Source organism: Drosophila arizonae, chromosome 4 (assembly GCF_054131065.1).
Source record: "Drosophila arizonae isolate 15081-1271.41 chromosome 4, UAZ_ARI_1.0, whole genome shotgun sequence".
In the NCBI taxonomy this organism is placed as follows: Eukaryota; Metazoa; Arthropoda; class Insecta; order Diptera; family Drosophilidae; genus Drosophila; species Drosophila arizonae.
In genome coordinates, this window is record NC_142924.1 from 15,487,265 (window position 1) to 15,507,636 (window position 20,372).

The 20,372-nt window shown below is 35.5% G+C and overlaps 1 protein-coding gene across 1 annotated transcript in view; it reads right to left on the bottom strand.

The window, feature by feature from the left end:
• Nucleotides 1–515: 515 nt before the first annotated feature.
• The window catches only part of jim (zinc finger protein jim), a 41,243-nt gene continuing 21,386 nt past the window's right edge, over nt 516–20,372 (bottom strand). Inside the window, exons 4-9 of the mRNA XM_089467536.1 lie at nt 14,720–15,755; nt 13,705–14,611; nt 12,349–12,546; nt 12,001–12,287; nt 11,818–11,922; nt 516–11,705 (exon numbers count right to left, since the gene is read on the bottom strand). Of these exons, the coding sequence (XP_089323662.1) occupies nt 11,109–11,705; nt 11,818–11,922; nt 12,001–12,287; nt 12,349–12,546; nt 13,705–14,611; nt 14,720–15,226 (2,601 nt within the window). The 5' untranslated portion in view covers nt 15,227–15,755 and the 3' untranslated portion in view covers nt 516–11,108. The remainder of the gene's footprint in view (nt 11,706–11,817; nt 11,923–12,000; nt 12,288–12,348; nt 12,547–13,704; nt 14,612–14,719; nt 15,756–20,372) is intronic.

The window sequence follows — 20,372 nt, forward strand, 5'->3', positions numbered from 1 at the left end:
CCTAGGAATTTAGGAATTTAATTTAACCTAGGAATTTAATCTGGTACAGTTTGATATGTATCCAGTTACTCTGATAACCGCACTGTCTTAAACGAGTTTTTGTCCATAAGTAGTGTCCATAATTTATATGTTTCTAAATGTCTAAATGTTGTTTCATCATTCAGTATTCATCAGTCATTTTTCTTCCATCATTTCCACTTTCGTCTCATCGTAGGCATCCTCTCCACCCACACCTTCACCTTCGCCAATGTTAGAGCACTTACTCTATGTGCGGCACTTCTCACTTCAACATATCTCTATGCTCTGCTTTACGACCTCTATGTTTACTTTTTGCACTCTCTATTTCTTATTTCAATTTGATAAACACAGCTTATCTTTTTTTTTTTATATTACAAGATTCAATTTTTATTTCATTTTCCATTTTTTCTTGTATAATAATATAAGTTTTTTTTTCGTAATTTAAGTAGTTTCTATTTTTTATTTTGGATGCCAGAAATTCATTGAAGTTTCATTGGTTTTTTTTTTTTTTCGATTTTTAATTGTATTTTTATATATTTTTTTGGTTGCACATGCCGTTGCAATTGTTGCTTAGCTTTTATTTTGAAATTAGTAGGTCGATTAGACGTTTACAATACTTTGCCGTGTTATATAATTCATATATATAAATATTTATATATATATATGTTTTGTTTTAATATTAATAATTATTACAAAAAGTAAAATTTGAAGACATTAAACTAGACGACGTTTTGCATATGTTTTACTCGCTTAAATATTTTACTTTTGCCATGTCTTCAAGTGTGTGTGTGTGTGTGACTGTGTCTGTGGGAGACTGTGTATGTGTGTTGTAGTTATTTTTTAATGTTCTTTTTTGCCTTAAAATCTTATGTTTGGAGTAAGTTTTTGGACAATTATTAATTGTCTTGAAGTTGTTGTTGTTTGCTTGCTTGCTTTGGCTGACGATTACATTATTAAAATTATGCTTAAAATCTAAACCAATGAAAGAGTTGTGGGCGGGGCTTGTGGGCGTGTCGTGTGTGTACTAAAAAGTGTGTTGGTATTGGTGTAGCTTCAAGTCATTTAATAGGTGGTACAAATTTGCGTATATGTTGGTGTGTGTGTGTGTGTGTGTTTAGGATTTGTTTCGGGTTGATAAGTAAAAATGTTTATGTTTTTGTTGTATTTAAGAAGTGTGCTGATTATATGCTCATATATATAGCTTTTGTATTTTTTTTTTTCTTTTTTTTTGGTTTTTTATGTTTTTTGTTTTTGCTTACAACAATTAAAATTTTGAATTTTCATTTTGTTTTTACGTTTTTGGTATTTTTCTTTAGTATATTTCCGTTGTATTTTCCATTTTTGAGAATGTTATATATAGTTTTTACTTATTTACTTTCGTTTTATGTAATGTTAAATTTTTTTCTTGCTTGTTTTCTAAATGTGAATTTTTTCCCCATTTTCGGATTCAAAATTTTTTACTTTTTTAAATATATTTTCGTTTTTTTTTCGCGCTTACTATAATTTAGTATTAGTTTTAATTTTAATACCTAAAGTATTTTATTTTTAGTATTACTTAAATGTTGCTGAATTTATATTTTGGTTTCCGCTTTAGCTTTTTTATATAATTTTTTTTTTCATTGTTTTTTTTTTTTTTTTTTGGTTTTTGTTTTTAAAAAATGATGCTTAAACATTTGGCTTAAATGTAAAATTTTGTTTTATTTGCTCCAAAAATGTAATTTAATGTAAATTGTAGTTGCCGTGAATGCGCAATACATATATATAAATATATATTTATATATAGATATATATGTATTTACAATTTTGTAGTTGCCGAGAGGACGTTTCCATTTATGTATTAGCCGTGAGTTTTGTAAGTTTTGGAATAGGCCGAGAAAGGTTTTTGTATTTATTCATTTTCATATTCATTTTGTTTTTCTTTTACTTACTTTGCCTTCAGGTCAAGCCATCATTTTTTAATTTTTTCTTCGTTTTATCATCATAAATTTACCATTTTTTCGATTGACCAAACTTTTCCTTGACGATCCTCGCATTTATTTAGGATATTCTTTCTTTCTCTCTCTTCTCTTTCATTCAATTTTCTTTTCAAAAGTTTTCTTAAATTATTTTCTAAATGCAAATTGTTTTCATAATTTTTTCTTTTTTTTTTATGCTTGCCACAAATATTTTATAAAACTTGAGTTTCGAAACTTGCTTTGCCAGTTAGTTTTGAAATGTTCGCTTTGTTTATTTAATTTTTGGTTGTTGTTGCTGCTTGTTGTTGTGGTGGTGATGGTTGTTGTTGTTGTAGTGGTGTGTGTGCGAAAAAACAAGAATTAGGTAAAACTTCACATTTAAAATTGAACTGAAATTGGTTTAGATTGAAATTAAATTGAAAACTTAAATTGAAAATATTTGAATTTTTGTAGCCAGTTTTATTGCTTTTCATGTGCATTTTTTTATTTTTTTTAATTTTTGTTAAGCTTAGTTTGTATTCCAATTGGTTTTTTCTTTTTACCAGTAAAGTGAGATTTTTTATATTGTTTTCATTTTTTTGTTTGTCTCTTGTAATATAAAAAAAAGTTTTGATTTTTTTTATATTTTTCTTGTTTTTCATTTTCATTTCTTTTCATATATGTTTAATTCGCTTTGTATGTGAATTAAATTAGAAATTATATAAATTCATATATAAAAAATGTTTAACAATTGTTCTTTTTTTTCTTTGCTTTTTTTTTAGCTATTGTTAGTTTCTGTTTCTTTAAAAAATATATGTATATAGTTTACTTTATTTTATTTTATTTTCATATTTGTTGTTTGTTGAGTTGCATATTTAACGCTTTTGATTTGCTTCAACTGATTCAGATTCCATTCGGTTTTTCTTTTTTTTTTTGTAGAATACATTTGCTGTCAATTGAATTTGAATTTGAATTTGTTTGGCTTCTGTCTATTGCTTGGCTATTTGTTTGTATAAAAAAGTTGCTCTCAATAAGAAAAACGTTTTGTTTATTGTACTATGGTTGCTGCTTTGCGGTATATGTTGCACTTGTTGTAGATCTCTCTTGATTACTTTGTTCGGTTTGTTCTCTACATTATGAATATATAAAAACAGAAGATTTGATTGGTTTATTGTTGTTGTGGTTGTTTGTTGTTGTTGTGGTTGTTTGTTGTTGTTGTCGTTATCAGGCTATGGCTATGACTGCAACAGGTGCAGGGCTTAGCACCTGCACAGCTTGTATCACTATTGCTTTGTATTTGATTAATGGCTTTACACTGCTCAACAAATATATTATTTCTCACTTTCTGATAAAAATAAAAAAACGTTGCTTCTTGTTGTAGGGTGTAGGAGAGAAAACTTAAATTAGGTTTTGTATGGGGTTTTTTTTTTTTTTTTTGGATATGTTGCGATTGTATTCGACTTTTGTTCTCAACTGAAAGAATCGTGTTTAATCGAGTGGAGCGCCTCGTTGCTGGCGCTCCAGTGTTTTTTTTTTTTTTTTTTTACATTTAGTTTAGAACATAAATTTTAGCTATGTATTTGTATTGTATTTGTTTTGTTTTTATTTTTATTTTTTGTTTTGGTATTTCCATTTTGATTTTATACAACGCGCTTGGTTTCTTGGCGGAATGGGAATAATAAATAATTGATTTACTTACTTCGGTACTATTGCAGTTTGTAATTGTTATTATCTTTACATTGAGTGTGAGTGTGTGTGAGTGTGAGTGTGTGTGTATGTATAAGTGATGTTTGTATGTACAGTATAATAATTAATTATATTTGCATAATAATTAGATTGTTCTCTCTTAGCTGAACTCTAAATAAAATTTGTTGCTATTGTGATCCGTGTGTTGGTTCAGCTATTTCTATTTGTTTTTGGTATTATATGGTAGTCCCTGTCAATCGTTTATAATAATTAATTACAAACTCTATTATTCAATTGTGAAACATATATATGCATGTCTGTTCTGTTCTGTAGATCTGTTCATCTTTAAATAAATGCCAACATAACAAATTGTGTTTCGGTTTCTCTCTCTCGTTCTATGGATTTCTTGGTTTTTTATTTCTTACTGCAGAACTTAACTGTTTTTTTTACTTTTAACTTATTTATGTTTCTTTCTTTTTGTTTTTTTGAATGCTTTAAGCGATCGCAAGTTTTAAAAATATTTGTTTTGCATATTTCACTTAACACTTAGTCAAATATTTTTAAGGGATTTTTATTTCATTTTTAAGTAAATGTTACTATTATCATATATATATATATTTATATATATATATATATTCATTTATTTTTTTGTTTTTTGAGTTTTGCTATTTTTTTGTTGTGGTTGTTGTTGCTTTTCTTTTGTTGCTTTATTTAACTATTGTTAATTGCTAATTATGTTTTTATTTCTATTTCATTTGCTGTTTCGGTTTTGGTTTTGGTTTCTGTTTGTGTTTTGTAAAAAATTCTGTAAAATATTTTCGGTACTATTTCTCTTGGTTTTGTGGCTCCGCTTGTGGCTCTTGTTGCAAAAACAACAACAATTCACATCGTATAAGTATAATATCGTATAAGTTAAATAAATCATTTGATTTGCATTTTACTTTAAATTACTTGTTCTATGGGCACATTGTGTGTATTGCAAAAAGTCTCAAAATTAGCCTGGCCTTGACCTCCTCCGACAGGGCTTCGGCTGCGTTCCATTTGCTGTCTATCTATAAATGAGTTGGAGTTTTAGTTGGCGTTGTCTAGGAACAAGAAATCATTTAGGTTTTAATTGATCTTTGGCAAATTCGTTTTGTAAACTCAAATTAATAATTAATAGCAAATTTAACATTTAAGAATATTGCAGTCGGGCAGAGCCGACTGCACAATGCTCGTTCACGAGGGAGTCGCTCGGGTAAGAGAAATTCCTATATATTCAGAGTTTGCTCATAGTCTATGGGCAGAGGAAGTTAAGAGTTATCTATTTGATCTTGGCTTGATCTTAAGATTATCGATGCTGAATGAGTGTGTGAGGATAACTTTTAGTCAAACATGATCTTGTTCTCCTGGTACCCAAACTATATGATCTTACCGTTCTGGCATGTAGCAATAAAATTGCTCTCAAAGGAAAGTAGGTCTCTGAGCATAACTCCTTGTGGGTAAGTAATAGCTTCTGGTCAGATCAGCATTAAGAGAGAGCGATGAAGAAAGCGGAGTATACATGCTCGAGCACTCTGATCGTGCTCGCCTAGTATTTCTCAATAAAATTTAATTCCATTTCTATACAAGTATAGTTCTTAAGCAATATAGAAGGCAGATCATAATAGTTTCCTCCGTTTGACCCTAGTTAGCATAGCTATATTAAAAAGTTATTGGTAAGCTAATCATTTTTATATCTGATTTCCAATCACACACGCCTCCAAGAGGCCTACTCTATTTATCATTATTTATATCTCTAATTTCAAGCCTCTAGCTTTAATGGCAGACGGACAGCAAGACAAAGTTTCCTCAGTTTCCTGAACGAGCACTTCAATCTCATTAAAATTTAAGGTTTTCCTCTCTGTTCTCTATACGGGTTTCCAATTACGAAACAATTCAAAGTATATATGTTAATCTAAAGATTAATCTAATAAATGTAAAATGTAAAAATTGCAATAAATTCGAGGTAGAACATTTAGTAAACTCTTCGCGCTGCTATGACATTCGTTAATCGTCTGGTAAGTATTCTATATATGTGGGTTCTATTTATACTCAACTCATTTATGAACTGTACAATTGCGAGTGTGTGTGTGTGTGCATATCTGTGTATGCATGTATGTGTGAGTGTATCTAAGTTAAGCAATGAGGAACCATATTTTGATTGTTGCACAAATAAAAAAAAAATAATAATAACGAAAAATTATAAATGTGAAACGCGATGAAGCCCAACCCTATATATAGTCAAGTTGCCAATATTTTGAGCTTTTTGCAATATTTCGCTTGTATAGAGTTATTTTGTTTTTTTTTTTTACTGTTTCGTATTCGTATTCATTAAAAACTAACGAGGCTATTGTTGTTTGTTTGTTTGTTGTTGTTGTTGTTGTTGTTTGTTTTTCATCTTAAATAAAAACAGTTTCATATTGCTTAAGTATCTCTCTTGCTTACATACTTTCAGTACTTCTCTGCTGTTTGATAATTCTTTCTATTTCATTTCTGGCGGTTTCATTTTATTTTACGTCAAATATAAGTAGATATATATGTGTATATATATATCGTTTATAGAGTATGTATTAAATACGTTAAAAAATATAATACACCATACATATATATAATATAAGAGTTAAGGTTTTTCCATGCACTATATGCTATTTGTTTGTATTTTGTTTCATTCGTATACATATATACTGTAGTATATATATATGTATGTATATATATATATGTATATATATTATGTATCTAGCTTTATGTATATATACTTCATGTTCTTGTTGTTGTTGTTGATATTTGAGAATTCAACTAAAAGTGAAAATAAAATGCATTAAATCGAGCTCTGACTCGATTCGTTCAATCAAATCAAACAGCTTTTTCATGGGACTTACAACTTTAAATTATTATTATCATTATTATTATGATGCATTAGTATTCGTATTATTATTATTATTATTGTTGTTATTATTGTTTAGATTCAGTTGTAATGCTTACCGTTGCTATTTCAATGCGTATTTATCTATAATTTGCATATATTTCTCATACTGTTTTATTGATTTGCTTGAAGTTTGAAGACGTTTGTCTCTTGCTTTATTTGCTTTATGATGGTTCTCGACTTAAAAACTATTATCACTATTGCAGAAAGCGAAAGCGGTTTGTTTTTCAGACATGGAATGATATAGCAGTTACCTCCTATATCAATCTATGTCATGCACTGTTGTTGTTGTTATTGTTGTTTGTTTGTTGTTGTTGTTGTTTGTGGGCATTTACTATGAGTTTTTATTTTTGGTTTTTTGGTTTTGATCTGAACTGTAAGCCGGATGAGTTTTTGTAAATTTCTGTTTTCTGAATACATTTATCTTTAAATATTATATTGAAATGTTTTTTTTTTTTTTTTTTTATCATAATTTTTTTATGTTTAGGATTTCATTTTTTGTTAGCTTTTATTATAATTTCTCGTTTTAATTTTAAGAAGAAAGGATTCTCTTGAAATTTCGTTTTTCTTTTGGTTTTCTTGTCAAGTTGGTTTTTTTTTTCTTTTCGCATTTTTAGTTTTTGAGTTGCCAAGTTTGGTAATTTTAATCATTTTTCGTTCATATCCATGCCTCTGTGTGTTCTGTGTATGTGTATCTGTGTGTGTAGTTACATATTTGTTTAATGGATGCTTTATTGAGACTGCAATTAAAATTTCTGCTATAAAAATTACTTGTATTTGTACTCTTGGTTATTTAAATTGGGCTATTGTTGTTGGTTGTTGTTAGGTATGCTTGTAACTTTCTTGTCCGTGTGTAGAACTCTCTGCTCTCTCTCTCTATCTGTCTATCTGTCATCTGTCACCTGTCTCTCTGTCTCTATAACTTTAACTATTTATTGAGGGTTCGCTTATATACGAGTATGTATGTATATATGTTTTCAGGACTGGCTTAAACTACGATTTCATTTCATTTCATTATTAGCCCCTTTTTCTGTCTAGGCTGTTTGTCTCTGTGTTTCTTCTTCTCCTTCTACTAACTCTCATCTAGGGTTTCATTTTGACTTTGCCGGTTTGCTTATTTTCCTTTATTTGAGCTTTTCGTTTTACTCTCTCACTGAAGCAGCTTTTCTCTTATTGTTCTCATTTATTTCTGATTTTTGTCGTTTGTCTGGGAGCTCTTTATGCTTTCTTCTTCTTTTTGATTCGTTCTCTGTAAAATTTTGTTTGCAACTACAAAAAAAGAATATCTATAAAATACAAATAAAATATTTGAGGAAACACAAAATGAAAATCATAAATTTCCATGGAGCATTTTGGAAAATTTTGTTTAGTTTTTTATATAGCATTTTTTTGTTTTTTTTTTCTAAATTTTTAGCGCCTAAATTTATGTTATTTTTTGATTAAGTGTTAAATTTTGTATTTGTTTTTATGCCTAAAAATTTACAAAAGTTTTATGTAATTATTAATTTTTTTTTTTCGTTTTTCTTTTTTTTTTTTTTGCATTTATCACAGCGACATTCAGTCTAAATTTTTGCTTTTATTGGAATTATAGCATAATTTGCCATAATTGATATAATTATTTATATTTATATAGTAGATATTCATTTTAGTTAACTAAAACTAAACATAATTTTGATTTAAAGCCAAAAGGTGTGTTTGTAACTGTTTTTTCGATTTTCGATATTCGTTTTAAAGCCAAACATAATTGTTAAAAATTTCGTCTAAAAAGGCCTAAAGGATTTATAGCTTAGTGTTAATATTTTGTTCACACTTATAGCAAATCATGCTGTTCTCTTTTTTTTCGATTAACTTGGTCTAATTCCAATAAAAGCCGTTCGTATTGGATATCATAGAAATCTCTTGTGTTTCTTCTTCTTGATGTTGCCCCATGCAATTTGGATGTTGTTCGTTTTGTTGTTGTTTCTCAAATGTGCCTAAAAGTTTTTTGTTTTAAGTTTTTTGTTTAAAATTTTGACTAACCTTCGTTAATGTAAAATGCTTACAATGCCAAACAATTTTTGTTGTTAATATTATTAATTAGTATTATTCTTTTTGTTAAACTATTTATAAAACTTTTGTGTTTTGTTCGTTAAATTTTTCGTGTTATGCCAAAAGGTTGACTATTTACAATTTTCTTTGCCCAATAATAGCCGAAAAGTGATTTTTTTTTATTTAACTGAGCCTATCACAAAAAATCAGACGCCTTGCCCAAGCCGAAACGTATGCTTTGCTGTGTAGTGTAAAATTGTATTACTCCATAATTCGAATTGCAAAATCATAATAGAAAAAAAATTATAATTATTTGTTGGTTTATTAAAAAATGTTTAAATAATAAGATGCAAACATAATTTTAAAAACTAAAACAGTAAAAAACAAATCAATTTGCATAATTTGATATCGAATCGAAACTTAACATTAAAAATTACATAATATAAATTATATATATATATATCTTTTTGTATATATATATATATATATATAGATAGAAGTGTGAGTAAATTACTTGCAAATCGGGGTTAGCTAAATTATAATTAATTTCTGTTCAGTTTTAGGTAACATATTCTATTAGTTTAATAACAATTATAAATGCTTTGACGGTACATTGGAAAATTTGATATAAGAAACTAAATTTTAAAATTGTTTTTTTTATTGTTTTTCTTTTTTTTATATCCACACAGATTTGATTTGATATCAGATTTAGTAAACAGTTCGTCTGACTATTGTTCATTTAATGTATGGCACCTGAAGAGTCACATCTGGATAACCTTTTGCTATAAACAATTTGTTAGTTGAAGTTGAAGTTGGGGTTGAGGCTGTAGTTGTGTCTGGGGTTGTGGTTGGAGTTGGGGTCTGTTCCCATGTGTGGACATAGTTGAATATTTAAAGTATATATATAAAATATAGTTTGCTAATTACTTAATAAAACTCAACATAAATTACACACAAACAATTCTGGGGAAGACAACAAAAATTTTGTTTGTTTCCAATTTACAAACTTAAAATAAAAATATTTTAATTTAAACATTAAATTGCATATGATTTGCTTTTTTAATAATTATTATTTTAAAAAAAAATCACATCTCATTCAAAGTTTACGCGCAACTCCAAGATAAACTAACATATTTAAATATATTTATATATGTTTAAATCAAATGAATATTTCAAATAAATTAGCTGCTGTCTTCTTCTTTGCCAAAAGATATTACAAAATTAAACATAATTTGCTCAGCGCAACGTCGAACGCCTCTTGATTTTCTCTCTCTATTTATACCACTAATCGTACCGCTAGCTGCCCCATCTATCACTATTCATTCACTCTCGGCCTCACTCTTGCGCTATCTCTCTCTCCCTCCCTCACTACTCTAAGCAGTACGCCTAAAAATCGTATAACTCTGTGAACTTTCGATTTAAATTTGTAAAGTTAAAATTTAAGATCCTAAAATAAAATTTGCTTTTATAGAAAAAAAAAGGAATCGTATAACGTTGTGTTTTGGATTGATCTATGCTAAAGTTGTTCTCTTTCTTCTTTTCTAACTTCTCTTTTAGCTTCTTCAACCATTTTGTGTATGTGTGTGTCTGTGTGTGTGTGTGTGTCAAAGGAGTTTAGAGTCCTTTTCGAAAAGACTAGTACTCGTCTGTTCATGCTACGTTCTGCATCATATATACATATATATATATATATATATATATATATATATATATATATATATATACGTATGTCTGACCAAAACTGTGTTTTGACTTTCGTTTAAAAACTAGGAGAATTTCGTGTTTAGTTGATTTCCATTTTTAAAGAACTTAAGAGAACTATTAAAAACTTACAAAATATTGCGAATATTTATATATATGTATATATAATTTTTTTTTTTTCTTTTTTCATTTAACTGTCACAACTTTTTACAAAGCTGGGCAGAATTTTTGTTTGCTTTTAAAATGTGGGCGTGGCTGGAGCATTCATTGCTTTCTTAGCTGCTGCTGTTGCTGTTGCTGCTGCTGGATGATTCGTAGAGCTGCGCTGTTTACTGATGACATCATAGAGATCCGAATATCGAGTGTATGTGCGGGTGGATGGGTATCGCGTGCGACAGTGTGGGCGGCGGCGGTGGTGGCGCGACGCCGTTGGGCGTGGCCGCCAGTGCATGTCCTGCATGCGTGTGCGCCGGATGCGCCGTTGGCGGCGGCGGCGGCAATGTTATTGACAGCGTCACCGTTTGCGGCGCCGCCACCGTGGGGGCGTGTGTCGATGTGGGCGGGGCTGTTGCAACGCCCGTGGCCGTGATATGATGCGCACTTGTCGGTGGCGCCGGTGGCGGCGGATGATGCGCTGTTGTTGTTGCCACCACCGATTGTTGCTGTTGTTGTTGCTGCTGCTGCTGCTGCTGCTGTTGCTGCTGTTGCTGCTGCTGCTGTTGCTGCTGTTGCTGCTGTTGCTGTTGTTGCTGCTGCTGCTGTTGCTGTTGTGCTCCAGCTGCTCCAGTGGTGGGATGTCACTGGGCCACCACAGAGGTGGCCGCATTCTGCTGCACCACCACGCCCGGCGCACTGGCCACGGTCACCGTCACAGGAGGCGTGGGTCCATTGGCGTGGGCGGCGCTCGGCTGCTGCTGCTGTTGCTGCTGCTGCTGGGCGTGGAAGGGGTGCTGGAAGGGCGGGCCGTAGCACTGCGGAAAGTATAGCTCATTCTTGACCACCGATTGCTGGGCGACGGCCGCTGCCGCCGCCGCATTCGCCGCCATGCTGCGCACCGGCAATATGTTGGCCTTGTTGTCCACGGCGGCGGGATTGTTGTTGTTGAGGAATTGCTGCGCGGCCAGGCTCTTGGCATCGTTCATCAGATGATTGACGACAGCAGCCGAGGCGGCGGCGTTCTGTTGCTGCTGCTGCACCTGCTGCTGCTGCTGTTGCTGCTGCACCTGCTGTTGCACCTGCTGCACCTGTTGCTGCTGCTGCTGTTGCTGTTGCTGCTGCCGGCGCACCTTGGTGCTGTTGGGATTCATGTGGTTGTCAATGTGCTTCGTCACCTCGTTCTCCGTGGCAAAGCGTCGCCGGCAATTCGGCATGGGACAGCAGAACGGACGATCGCCCTAGGATGAAGAAGATGACAATAAAGAAGAAGAGGAGACGGGAATTAGTCAATGTCTTTCAATTGGCCAGCCAGCATGGGGCGCTGTTTGGGGGGCTCGGCTAGGCTACAACTACCTGGTGGGTGCGCGTATGCTGATCCAATATGGCCTTCTGCCTGAAGTCCTTGCCACACTGGCCGCACTTGTAAGGCTTCTCGCCAGTGTGAATGCGCAAGTGCTAAAACAGAGAAGGAGAGGAAGAAAGAGGGATAGATATGTAATACTCATTCTCATTGTCATCTCTGCCCACACTCACCTGGTTCAGAATGGTTCGCTGCCGGAAGAAGCGCGGACAGTACATGCAGCCGAAGGGCTTCTCATTCGTATGGATGCGCAGATGCTGCGTGAGATGCGACTGCTGGCGGAAACGCTTGCCACACTCCGGACACGGATACGGCCGGGATTCGATGTGTATGCAGCCGTGCTGCAGCAGCGTCGTCTTCTGCTTAAACTCCTTGTCGCAGATGGGGCAGCGCACATAGAGCGGCATATTCGCCGGCCGCACGCCAATATGCTGCAGCACCTCGGGCAGGATCTTCTGGCCTGCTAGCAGGAGCAACGATTAAGAAACCAGTGGACCGTGGCCAGCCACTCTCTCACTCACCCTTGCCATCCTTGAAGTAGGACGGGTAGTGCATGCCACCGCTGCCGTCGGGTGTGCCCTGCGAGTCCTCGTCGTGGTAGCCGCCGCCAGCGACGGCAATGTCGCCCTTCGAGTCCGCATCCTCGCCCGGAAAGGGCACGTCCGAGGGCCAGAGCGTCGGATGGGGTCCGTTCTTGAAGATGAGATGCGGCGAGACATCTGTGGTAGGGACGTGTTGATCCACAGCCGGGTGTATATGAAAATAATTAAACCAGAGAGTGCCTTCGTTAGCAGCGCTTAAATTTGGCTCATAGCCACCTTCGATCTTATCACATAGGTCGCCTAGCATCTTGCACTAAACTAGAGAGATTCTATCCTATATTTGTTTACTTTTCTTTTCTTCTATTTATCTATTTTTTTTTTTTTTTTTTTTTTTTTTTTTTAGCTATTTTCCTTTTTAAAGTTGTTGACTGCTTGAGGTCCTTAAATGGAATGAACTTTTTTTGTAAATTTTTTTTTTTCACTTCCAAACTTTTGCAAGTTTTGAAAATTATTGCTTAAAATGCCAGAGATTGCTAAGAAATTATAATTTATTTTTAATTTTTTGTTTCTTTGTTGGGCACTTTCAAAATAATTTGTTTACTTAGAATTGAAATAAAATTTAGTTAAAGCTTTTATATATATATATATATATATATATATATATATATATATATATATATATTTTTTATTTTTTTTTTAGTTTTTAACGCACTAAAGATTTTTTTTATTTACGCTTATTGAGATTATTTTTGCTTTTTTTCTATTTATTTATTTTTTTTAATTTTTTTTTTTTTTTTTTTTACTAAAATAGTTTAACTTTTTTTATTTCAATACACAATATGGATATTCCATACACAATTATTAATTATAAATAGAAAAAAAAACTGCCAACAAAAATAAATGTATCTGCTCTATCAAATCATTTGCAACATTGAGGATATTATATATCAAGCTGGGGAGCTTGATTTATAATTAATTTCGCCAGATTTTTAATCTAAATTCATTTTCAAGCTGGTTTTTCCTTTTTCTACTTCTCTTTGCAAGTTTCTTTTCCAATTTCAAACACTCTCAAATAGTCAACAACTTGAATTTAGAATATATTATAGATAGTTCAAAAGAGATATATATATATATATTTAATTTCGGCCAAGACATCGCTCAATTTAGAATTTGGAATTTGGAGAATTTTGCAAGGGATTTGCATTGCTGCAAACGCAGTTAGCCAAACGATTCGCTCTAGCACTAGGAGAGCAGCTACGAGAGGATCTAGCAGTGGGGTCAAATAGCTGGTTTGCCTTGCGGCCCTGACTAGGTGGCGATGGCGTAGTGCTGTACCATCGCCTATCGTTATCGTTATCGGTAATGGATGTGTTAACTGTCGCTCGCCTTGGTGGGTGCGCACATGCTGATTGAGGATGGCCTTCTGGCGAAAGTGCTTGCCGCACTCGGGGCAGGCGAAGGGCTTCTCACCCGAATGGATGCGTATGTGCTGATTGAGTATGGCTCGCTGCCGGAAGCTGCGCGAGCAGTACGGGCAGGTGAATGGCTTTTCGTTGGCATGGATGCGCAGATGCTGCGTCAGGTGCGACTGCTGTCGAAAGCGCTTGCCGCACTCGGAGCACGGAAATGGACGGGCATCCGTATGGATCCGATCGTGCTGCAGCAGCGTGCTCTTCTGCTTGAAGTCCTTGCCGCAGGTGAGGCACTTGAACAGCCGCAGATCGCTGTGCGGCTTGTTCTTGTGCGGGCGGCCAGGTCCCGTGCGGCCGCTCGTCGTCCCCGTGGCGCCCGCTGCGCCCGCTGCTCCGCCATTGGCCGCCGCGGCGCCCTCATTGGCATTGCCATTGGCCGGGCCGCCGTTCTGCCCGCCATTCGGCTGGGCTCCGTTCTGTTGCTGCTGTTGCTGTTGCTGCTGCTGCTGCTGCTGTTGCTGGCCGGGCAGCAGCTCGGGCAGCGCATACGATTCGCCTCCGTTCTGCTCCATGGGCAGCACGCCCTTGTTCAGGTAGTGCAACGGCGGGAAGCCAGGTGGCGCCAGCATGCCGCCCTGCGGCGCTCCATGTCGCGGCGCATAGTAGTCGGGCGTCTGGAAGCCATTGCTCGGATCACCCTGGGGCTGACCGCCGCCATTCTGCTGCACATGCGGATTACCCTGCCCAGCCTCGCCCCCATTCGTGGGCGCGTGCTGCGGCTCGTTGCTGCTTTGGTTTGGATTTGGCGCGGAGTTCTGTTGGTTGGCAAGCTGCAAAACGGAGAGAGAGAGATAGAGAGGGGAAAAAGAGAGAGGGGGTATGTAAGCAACACTCTCACTACTAAAGAGATCATCAAAACCGCTTGGAATTCCACTCACCTGATTCATGGCGTCGTCGTCGGCATTGCCATTCGCTCGCTGCTGCTGCTGCTGCACCGATGGATACGGACTGGAGGAGGGCGAGACCTGCTGCTGCCGACCATCGCCGCTGCCATTGTCGCGCGGCTCCTGGCCGCCCGGCGGACTCTGTGGCTGGCCCGCTGCTGCAGCGGCGGCCGCTGCTGCCGCTGCCTGCGCCGCAACTGTGGCGTTCTGCTGCTGTTGTTGTTGCTGTTGCTGCTGCTGTTGTTGCTGCTGCTGCTGTTGCTGTTGCTGCTGTGCGCTGAGATGTTGCTGTGCCTGCTGCTGTATATTGGGGTACATCTCGCTGCCCCATTGGGTGGCGCTGGCGCCGATGGCGCCCGCATTGCGTTCCGCGTCCTGCGAGTCCTTGTACAGGACGTACGGCTGGCCCGTGTCCTGCGTAATGCAGTACATTATCTGGCGCGGCACCTTCAGGCCTGCCGCTATGCAGGCCGCAAAGGAGGCCGAGAAATTGATGGCCATTTTGTAGTGGTTCTCGTTACGGTTTGGTTATACTTGTTACTGTTGCTCTAACTGTTGTTGTTGTTGTTGTTGCGGTTCTGCTGCTGCTGCTGCTGCAAGTTGTTGCAGCTTCCCTTCTGGGACTGTAGACAGTAGATGCTGCGTTTACTGTTAGCTTTTCCTTATTGACTTTTCTTGCACATTTTTGATTTTTTGTTTTTGCTTTTCGATTTTTTATTTGTTTGTTTTTGTTTTGGTTTTTACTGCTTTGTTGCTTGTTTCATTTGTTTCTTTTCAAGGCTCGCATTTTCTTAATCATTTGAAGTTCCTTTCTTCTTAATTGTCTTCTTCTTGTGTTTGTTTAAATTGTTTCCTCTTCTCGTTGTTTAATTTTAAATTATATTTGAAATGTTTTCTGTCTCACTGATTTCAATGAGTTGCCAAACCACATGTATTCCTCACATGTTTATTCGAAATTTCTGACTGAAATGCAATTTCGGTTTTATCGAATTTCTCATACATGAGCAGATTTTCCCTTTTTATTATAGATCTGCAAAGAGAAGAAAGATCAATTCGATTTAGTCATGAGTTATATCAATTTTTATAAACAGTTTTTCTACATATAAATTTTAATATATTAAAAAAAAAAAATTATTCATAAACATTTTATATATATTTTTAATATTTTATTTTATTTTATTTATTTAAAAAAATATATTTTTTTTATACTCTTTTTTTTTAATTTTTTTTTTTTTTTTTTTTTATTATATATTTATTTTTTTTTTTTATAATATATTAGTTTACGTTATTTTTTTTATTTTTGTTATCTATAAATACTTTGCAAATGACTAAAATACATATTTTAAATGCTTTCATCCGCTCCTTCACCTCTAAATTTAAATAAATCTGAGGCGTATACGTAATTGAAATAGGCAATTTTTCCTGTTTATACAAAGCCTCAGCGAAATTTCTAATTAATTTGCATTCTCAACGCATTTAACACAAAAGAAAGCAAAAAGTTTAATTTCCCATTTCAAGCAACAGCAAAATCTCAATTTCAAGTGAAAAGCAACAAAAATGCGACGCAAATTAAAAACAATGAAAGATCATCATCATCAGCAGCAGCAGCGGCTGTTTGAGAGGAGTGCCGCAAGAGATAGTGAGCGAGAGAGAGAGAGACAGAGAGAGAGAGAGAGAGGGAGGCCTGACAGTGGCTCTCTGCCTCTGCCTCTGGCTCTGGCTCTGCCTCTGTCGCTGCTTCCACACCCACCCCCAAATGCAGGCACATGTTGTGAGTGTCTCCCTTTGCTGACTTTGCCTGGCTCCGACTCTGACTCTTGTCTTTTATCTGTTCTTTTTGCTTTGCTATTTTGTTCTCAACTTGTTTCTTTTCTTTTGCCCTGTTGCTCCACGACGACGTGCCAACTTTATAATGCGGGATCAAGGTCTCGGCACACACAATCGCACGCCCAGTTCGTGGCCTGTTCCCCAGCGTATAGATCCATTAACAATATACAAGCCCAAGCACAAGCACAAGTGGCAGTGGGAGCACATGTGGCATGTGGAAACAGTTGACCATAGAGACATGAATAGCCGATTTATTGGCTCGCAGCTATTGCCAATCTATAGACATGCAATAGACGGAACACAATTTCCGATGACATGGCCCCAGGCATTGTAATTGGCTTTAAGCGTTGAGCCCGCTAAAGTTCGCTAAAGACTTTTAATTAACTTGACTTGAGTTGCCAAATGTAAAGATATTTAAATACGTAATTTGTTAAGCCAAATGGCAACAAGTGTTAGACTGTCCCTATCCATCGGCGCATCTATTTTGGGAGAACAGAAATTCTTTTAGTTTGTTTGAAGAGCAAACTGAATGTACATATTTCAGGTTCCTAATATAGATATATAAAATGCAGCATGTTACAATATTCTAGAGTTGATTTGTATTATTATTATTATATTATTATTTATGTATTCTGTTCTATGAACTTATTTTTAGTTTTTGTTTATTTTTCCTATTTTCTATTATTTTTTATTGCTTTATTTTATTTATTTATTTATTTTTCTTTTAATATACATATATATTTTGTTATTTATTTATTTTTTTTTTAATTTTTATTTTTTTTTTTTTATCTTTTTATTTTTATAAATTTTTATTTTTCATATTTTTCCAATCATTTTGTTTTTTATGTTTCTAATTGAGTATTTTTACTTAAATTTTGTATATATTTTTTATAGTTTATATAAAATTTATATATTTTTAATTTTTATTTATAATTTTTATTTTATACATTAACTATTTTATATGTATTTATAGTAATGTATAGATGTAAATTTTTTGGCTTTATAATTCTTAAATGATTTTATTTATTTTTTAAATACATATTGTAAATACACAAATCCTCCTATCCTCAGTTGTAAACAAGAATTTAAATTAAATTAATAATTCTAAGGTATTTAACTTGCTTGAAATAAACTAACATTTTCTTCAAGCTAAGTCGCCAACATTTGGCTGCATCAAATTCGCCTTAAGTCAAAATAAATTGCGAAGCTCCAATCGAAAATGTTGCCAAATGACAAAATGAATTGGAAACAAAATTCAATTGAAAACGCGATGCGTGCCAGCAGCAACAAACTACAGCAACAACAACAACAACAACAACAGCAACACTAAGAACAACAACAACAATTGCAAGAAGTTTGCGCTACCGCATCGAATCGCAACGCATCGACTTAAGATTCGAGTATATATATACACATATGTATATGTATGTGTGTGTGTGTGTGTGTGTGCGAGTTCGATTCGTTTGAGGCGAGAGAACTAAACTACCTTGAACCCGTAAATGAACGCGACGCGCTGCTAGCAAACAGACTGCAAGCCACGATACCTCCAACAGAAACGGTCTGGCATGGAACGGCGCCCAGCAACTATGAGATGGGGGGGTTAGGGCTCTCCGTCTCTCTCCGTCTCTCTCTCTCATTCTCGTGCTCTCTGCCTCTGTGTCAGTGGCAATGCAGTTGCACTTCGTGCCGTCCAAGTTGCTGTTGCTATTTGTGAATTATTGCGCTCCATTGGCAGCGCGACAGCAGTTGCAATTTATGCGTTCGTTGCCGGCTGCAGTTGCCCCCAGTCTCTGCCCCCTGTCCCTGCTCCAGTCCTAACTTTGCATTTCGAGTCACACTATCTATCTATGAGCACGGCATGTTTGTTTTATTTTCGCCCCGTTCCACACTCTGGCCGCCTTTCTCCTCCCTCTCCGCCTTCAGCGAGCAAATGTAATGAGCGGTTTATTTTTAAATGCGTGTGCGGCCATTTAAATGAGTGTTAGCAGATCCATCGGGACGATCATCAGGCCCGCCTGATGAATCTTGACGACAGCAGCCGAAGCAACAGCAGCAGCAGCTTGCATCAAAATGCATGTAATGTAACTTGAACCAGCTTGAGCTTTGACTTGGATCTCTCTTAAAAAGGGGCTCCATTTCTTATAAACTTCTCATCTTAAAATAACGTTTATATAGTTCGAAGGAATTTCTTTGTTAGATCAAAAATCAAGGGTTAACAAGGTTGCTCTGAAACTGTTACAATCAAACTAGTTCATCTGAAGATTTAGTTTTTAACTCAAACGAATCTATTCTTCAGATTGATCAAATCTAGTTTAAGGTTCCTTAAATATTAAAAATAAACAATATCAAACTTTTACAACTATGAACTCAGAAGTCCCATAACTGTCTATAGTTAGTATAGTATTTCATTGCATGCCTAGAAGATATTATTCATTGTTCTCCTTATATGGAAGCTTTAATTCTCTCCCATCTTTACCGCCAGCTTAAACACTAAAGAGCATTCAGGACTGTGGCTTCACAGGCAGTTGAAAAACCACAAAGGTCCAACCAAGCAAATCGAAATGCACTCTTTAGACAGGCAGACAAAACTCCACCTACTTCACACCTGACAGCCAAAGCACAATAGACACGCGTTGTGCCAGCAGATACAAGACACAGATACTACTACAGATACAGATAGAGATACAGAGATACAGATAAAAGATACTCATGCACTCGTGCAGCAGACATAGAGATGAATGCTAGATATTAATGGCTATAAACGCTGCCTCCCATTGGTCGCTTTGCAATGCTTTGCCCACACGCCATTGAAATCGAAATAGAAATAGAAAAGCAAAGAAAAAGAGGCATTACAAAAAAAAAAAACTAGAGTAGAAATCGTGGGGGGGCGTTAACATGGACGTGGACGTTGACAACTTTCACTGCCAGCGAAGCATGCACTGAAATTGGCTACAAAATGAAAAACGAAATAATGCACAAATGCCAAACGGGAAAAGGCATATAAATAACTATTTAATAATTTTCTAATTCGAGTGCAGCAGCAGCAAATGAAAGCATGAAATTGGCATAGAAATGAACTAACAGAGTTGAAGGGATTCAACATAAAGTTTTAAAGCAGTTAACAGCAATCTGCCTGGCCGCTGTTAATTACATCTATATGTAACAGTGTAACATTCCTCTTCTGTTGTTAAGATCAAATATGATTAACAGTGCTTCATTTGCTAACAGCAACCGATTTAAGTAGTTAACAGCGCGCAGCTACCTACAAATGTTAATAACATTATCAAATTTTATTCTTAGCTTCGCTACATTTCCTTGCATCTATTATTAACATACATAGATTAGCAGTTCAACATTTTACTTCCACTTTACTCTAAAGAACGTTTCATTTATATAAATTTGCATTATGTAAGCCACTTTAAGCAGTTAAAATACAGTTTTCTCGCTCAAATCCATATAGTATATCATCGAACGATATAAACACACTTGGCAAACAGACTCCACTTTATAAATAACTACATAAACGAACTGCCAAGTGATTCAGCATTCTCTCAATTACCCGCTTCATAGCCAAAACGGATCTACAACAAATTTAACTTTCAAATTGATTTACAACTTCAGTTTTTATTTAGCCAATTTATTGGGGAACTAAAAGCTCCACACACGCACACGCACACTAGAACGGGCCTATCTATCTATTGTATTTATCTGGCATAGCGCAAAAAAGAATAAGAAGAAGATAGCACGATACAACAAAAATTTGGTTTCAAGGTTAGGGCATACAAAGCAACAACAAAAATGGCAAACTTTTTTGCGCTTG